Raw genomic sequence first — 6,008 nt, 5'->3', positions numbered from 1 at the left:
GCCACATCTCCCACTACTAGTATTGATGTGAATTCCCCCTCTAGTTTACTGACCTGCCACATCTCCCACTACTAGTATGATGTGAATTCCCCCTTTGATTTATTGACCTGCCACCCCTACAAATCAGCCGGGCTAGACAATCTGGACCCTTTCTTTCTAAATTATCTGCCAAATTGTTGCAACCCCTATTACTAGCCTGTTCAACCTCTCTTTCGTATCGCTCTGATTCCCAACGTTTGGAAAGCAGCTGCGGTCATCCCCCTCTTCAAAGGGGTGACACTCTTGACCCAACTGCTAAAGACCTATATATATCCTACCCTGCCTTTCTAAGGTCTTCGAAAGCCAAGTCAACAAACAGATTACCGACCATTTCGAATCCCATCGCACCTTCTCCGCTATGCAATCTGGTTTCAGAGCTGGTCATTGGTGCACCTCAGCCACGCTCAAGGTCGATATCTTAACCGCCATCGATAAGAAACAATACTGTGCAGCCGTATACATTGACCTGGCCAAGGCTTTTGACTCTGTCAATCACCACATCCTCATCGGCAGACTCGATAGCCTTGGTTCTCAAATGATTGCCTCGCTTGGTTCACCAACTACTTCTCTGATAGAGTTCAGTGTGTCAAATCGGAGGGCCTGTTGTCCGGGCCTCTGGCAGTCTCTATGGGGGTGCCACAGGGTTCAATTCTTGGGCCGTATCGTAGATTTATCGGTGATGACAGTATTTCCTAGCCTCAGTGCAGTGGACAGCTGGGAGGAGGTGCTCTTATTCTCCATGGACTTTACAGTGTCCCAAAACCTTTTGGAATTAGTGCTACAGGATGCAAATTTCTGTTTGAAAAYGTTAGCCTTAGCTTTCCTAACTGACTGTGTATATTGGTTCCTGATTTCCCTGAAAGTTGCATATCGCGGGGGCTATTCGATGATAATGCAGTACCCACAGGATGTTTTTGTGCTGGTCAAGGGCAGTCAAGGCTGGAGCGAACCAAGGGCTATATCTGTTTTTAATTCTGCATTTTTTGAATGGGGCATGCTTATTTAAGATGGTGAGGAAAGGACTTTTAAAGAACAACCAGGCATCAATATCCTTCCAGGATACCTGGGCCAGGTCGATCAGAAAGGCCTGCTTGCTGAAGTGTTTTAGGGAGCGTTTGACAGTGATGAGGGGTGGTCGTTTGACTGCGGGCCSCTCACGAACGCAGGCAATGAGGTAGTGATTGCTGAGATCCTGGTTGAAGACAGCATAGGTGTATTTAGAGGGTAAGTTGGTCAGGATGATATCTATGTATCTAGCACATGTTTATTTAGGGTTATACCTGGTAGGTTCCTTGATAATTTGTGTGAGATTGAGGGCATCTAGCTTAGATTGTAGGATGGCCGGGGTGCTAAACATATCCCAGTTCAGGTCACCTAACGGTTCAAACTCTGAAGATAGATAGGGCGCAATCAATTCACATATGGTGTCCAGGGCACAGCAGGGGGCTGAGGTGGGTCTATAACAAGCGGCAACAGTGAGAGACTTATTTATGGTAAGGTGGATTTTTAAAAGTAGAAGCTCAAACTGTTTGGGCACAGACCTGGATAGTATGACAGAACTCTGCAAGCTATATCCGCAGTAGATTGCAAATCCGCCCCCTTTGGCAGTTCTATCTTGACGGAAAATGTTGTAGTTGGGGATGGAAATGTCTGGATTTTTGGTGGCCTTCCTAATCCAGGATTCAGACACGGCTAGAACATCAGGGTTTGCGGAGTGTGCTAAAGCAGTGAATAAAACACATTGAGGGAGGAGGCTTCTGATGTTAACATACATGAAACCAAGGCTTTTACGGTTACAGAAGTAAACAAATGAGTGTGCCTGGGGAATAGGTGTGATGCTGGGGGCTACAGGGCCTGGGTTAACATCTACATCACCAGAGAAACTGAGGAGGAGTAGTATAAGGGTACGGCTAAAGGCTATAAGAACTGGTCATCTAGTGCGTTGGGAACAGAGAATAAAAGGGGCAGATTTCTGGGAGTGGTAGAATAGATTCAGGGCATAATGTACAGACAAGGGTATGGTAGGATGTGAGTACAGTGGGGGTAAACCTAGGCATTGAGTGATGAAGCCAGGTGAGGTCTCCACATGTGTGGGGTGTGTGACAAAAAAGCTATCTAAGGCATGTTGAGCTGGACTAGGGGCTCTACAGTGAAATAAAACAATAAGAACTAACTGAAACAGCAGAAGACAAGGCATATTGACATTAGAGAGAGGCATGTGTAGCCGAATGATCATAGGGTCCAATGAGCAGCAATAGGTGAGTCCGGGGGCCGTTCGGTAGTCGCTACTATGCTAGGCGAGCGGAAGGCACGGTGTTCAGAAAGCTAGCGGGCCGGGGTTAGCAGATGGGTCTTCAGTGCCAACGCAATGGAAAAGCCTGTTGAATGGATCGGCGGGGCTCCATGACGACAATAAAGGGTCCAGGCCAATTGGCAAAAGAGGTATTGTAGCCCACGAATTAGCGGGTATACCTCTTCGGCWAGCCTGGAGATGGGCCTACCTCGAGGCTAGCTCAAGGCTAACTGGTGCTTTCTTCGGGACAGAGGCATTAGCCAGCGGTAGCGACTCGATTGCAGCTAGATAGCTGCGATGATCCGGTGTAATGGCCCAGAGCTTGCGGCAGGAATCCGGTGATGTGGTGGAGAAAAGCAGTCCGATATCGTGTTGTGCAGACTGGCAGGTATTGACTGAGGACCGCTAGCCATGGCTAACAGTGACTACTAGCTAATAGCTGGTTAGCTGGCTAGCTTCTGATGGAGGTTCCAGTTATAATGTTTAAAAATAGCAGATCCGTACCACTTCGGGTGGGGCGGGTTGCAGGAATGTATATTTAGATCGTAGGTGGAAAGTGAGATTAAAATATATACGGGAAAAACTGACTATTTACATGGGACAAGACGGGACAAGACAAACACACATCCGACTGCTACGCCATCTTGGAAATCACTGAACACTCACACACACACATTTTACATTTACATTTTAGTCATTTAGCAGACGCTCTTATCCAGAGCGACTTACAGTAGAGTGCATACATTTTATTACATTTTTACATACTGAGACAAGGATATCCCTACCGGCCAAGAGCAGACGCTCTTATCCAGAGCGACTTACAGTAGAGTGCATACATTTTATTACATTATTTTTTTATATATTTTTTTCACATACTGAGACAAGGATATCCCTACCGGCCAAACCCTCCCCTACCCGGACGACGCTATGCCAATTGTGCTTCGCCCCACGGATCTCCCGGTTGCGGCCGGCTGCGACAGAGCCTGGGCGCGAACCCAGCCCAGCCTGGGCGCGAACCCAGAGACTCTGGTGGCGCAGCTAACACTGCGATGCAGTGCCCTAGACCACTGCGCCACCCGGGAGACCAAACACACACACACACACACACACACACACACACACACACACACAGTACATACACACACAGTAAATGCACACACACACACACTTGCAAGTACAACACACACACACACACACAAACACACATACACACACACACACAGAGAGCGAGACATACACACACAGCTGGTGGTGATAGAGGCTCCTGGTGTGGCTCAACCTCTGGATTTAAAGGGTCAGAGGTTGCTGTGTGGATGATTGCCATCATGTAGATCGCTGATTATTTCCCCTCTGACCCAACACGGTAATGGGTTCAAATCCCAAGCAGGACTCAAGAGACTCTAACTCTTCAATCCAAACTGACAAAATGGCTCCCATGACTGTAGGGCTGTAGCAAATAAACGACCTGGGTGAAAACCACTTCAGAAAGCAATGGAGCAATCCAGAGCTCGGCCATGGAACCAAATAGGGTCATTGGATGGTATGTGGACCTGTTGTCTGCTAGTATGGCCGCCCTAAGCTTCAGGCCTAACTGGCTGTGATAGGGTGTTATAACTGAATCAGAGTAGGCAGGCAGGTAGACAGCCATGGAGACAGGCAGGCAGGCGTCCCTGACAAACAGATTGTGTCATTGGGTGGTAATGTGGTCTCTGGCCGGGATAGGGACATCTCTGGCTGCAGTGTGAGGATTAAGCTGACAGCGGCACTTTCACATCCACCATAAATCCCACTGTGTCTGGGCTGCACAGAGACCACAGGCACACACACACACACACACACACACACACACACACACAGACACACACCCCGGGGCCACACATCCAAACGGATGACATCAGCTCGCCCCCAATCTATGTGTGTGTCAGTGTGTGTGTGTCTATCTCTCCATCCCTCTCTTTCTCTCTCTCTCTCTCTCTCCATCTGTCTCCCTCCCTCTCTCTCTCCATACCTGCCTGGGTTGGGCTGTGTGTGTATGACGAGGCTCCTGTAGTCCATGGATACAGAGTGAAACAGCTGTGAGGGGAAAGAAAGCGTTGTTGTCTTTTCTCTTGTTTTTGGATCTCCSCAGATTAAAGGGACTGGTTTGAGTGGATGCCTAGCGCCTCCAAGAACCTCTGTATTTGCTGTCAAGTGTCTCCAGGTTGCAGAATTATTGTGTCACACTGTAACACCAAAAGTGACTGCTTTGATTCTCTCGAGGCTCAGATGCAGAGCGAGACCAAAGGGATGTCTGAAATGTGATGAAAGAGTACAGAACCCTGGAAGGAGGAGAGGAGGAGAATACATGTTCTGAGCGTCAGCCTGTTCCACAAGGACACAGACACCATGATCAAGTCTTTCTTTAGGGGTAGGTATTGTACATGCAATGTACATGGTGGAATGTGGAATATAACATGTCCATGTCAGAAAACTGACTTTTACAGAAAGTTGGCTATATGATGGTGCTGGATTGTGAAATGTTTGCTCAACATTGTTTGGCTTGTTTAGTTACAAGGAATGTTGTTTGTACTGTAGACAGTTACTTGAGGGAGTTTGGTATCAGACTTAAGATTCCACCAAAACACTGATGATGAACCCCCACAAGTACTGGAAGCCTCTGATGACAAGCTGGATGAATAACCAATCTGTCACTGTCAACATCTCCAGGTTGCTTCATCACTCACGTCTCTGTTTGACTGCTGCCTGAGTGGGYCTGGCTCCCCAGATTCCCAGGCACAGCCAGAGGGACTAGGGAAAACTTCCCTTCCACTCTTCTTGGCTTCAGTAGTTTTAGCAGAATCTTTCACTGAGAGATTTGAATGTGGTGTGATCTGGGACTGGAATTAAATAGACTTTTAAGACTGGTTTCCCAGACTCAGTTTAAGCCTTTTTTACTGGACTTAAAATAACTTTCAATTTAGTTTTTCTGATAGAGCTGGTAGAGGACGGACAATCCTATTGGTGTCAATGTTATCTCTGCAGCTAACACATTGCTGTCTGTATCAGACACAAATCCCAGTGTACCTGAGTTTTCTCTACTATATCCTTGGTCTTACATCTCAGTGGCAAGAGACTGATATGTGACCGCCAGTGAAAGGAGCTTCCACTCTCACTCATTTAATAGAAGGTAATGGCTTCAGACATTCCAACAGGATGCTGCTATGCAGACCATTACAGACCATTACAATAGCATGCCTATGGACTGAGTCCCAGGTTGGAGATGGACATGGGGATGGCTTGTACTGTAACACCCTTCCACTCAAAGAATATCTCAATGGTCAGATAACTGGCAACAAATGTATCAATGGATGTCTTGCAGCTACTCCTAAAGGGAACGTAATGTAATGTACATACTGTCATTTGTCTTACATTGTAAATCAGACCATTACAGACCATTACAATAAGCATGCCTATGGACTGAGTCCCAGGTTGGAGATGGACATTGGATGGCTTGTACTGCAACACCTTCCACTAAGAAATATCTCAATGGTCAGATAACTGCACCAAATGTATAAATGGATGTCTTGCAGCTACTCTTAAAGGGAACATATGTAATGTACATACTGTCATTTTTCTTACATTGTAAATATCACGTCCATGGCCCCAGTCATCAGTGATGGTACAATGCTAGATAATA

The 6,008-nt window shown here is 46.9% G+C and overlaps 1 protein-coding gene across 1 annotated transcript in view; it reads left to right on the top strand.

Annotated features, from left to right (window-relative positions):
- The first annotated feature begins 4,387 nt into the window (after positions 1-4,387).
- LOC112071098 (membrane-associated guanylate kinase, WW and PDZ domain-containing protein 2-like) overlaps positions 4,388-6,008 on the top strand; it is a 112,354-nt gene continuing 110,733 nt past the window's right edge. Inside the window, 1 exon segment of the mRNA XM_070439250.1 lies at positions 4,388-4,739. Coding sequence (XP_070295351.1) covers positions 4,718-4,739 — 22 coding nt within the window. The 5' untranslated portion in view covers positions 4,388-4,717.

Source organism: Salvelinus sp. IW2-2015, unplaced genomic scaffold, assembly GCF_002910315.2.
Source record: "Salvelinus sp. IW2-2015 unplaced genomic scaffold, ASM291031v2 Un_scaffold1520, whole genome shotgun sequence".
In the NCBI taxonomy this organism is placed as follows: domain Eukaryota; kingdom Metazoa; phylum Chordata; class Actinopteri; order Salmoniformes; family Salmonidae; genus Salvelinus; species Salvelinus sp. IW2-2015.
Note: the sequence above shows the minus strand (reverse complement) of the source record. Positions and strands in the feature narration are given on the sequence as shown.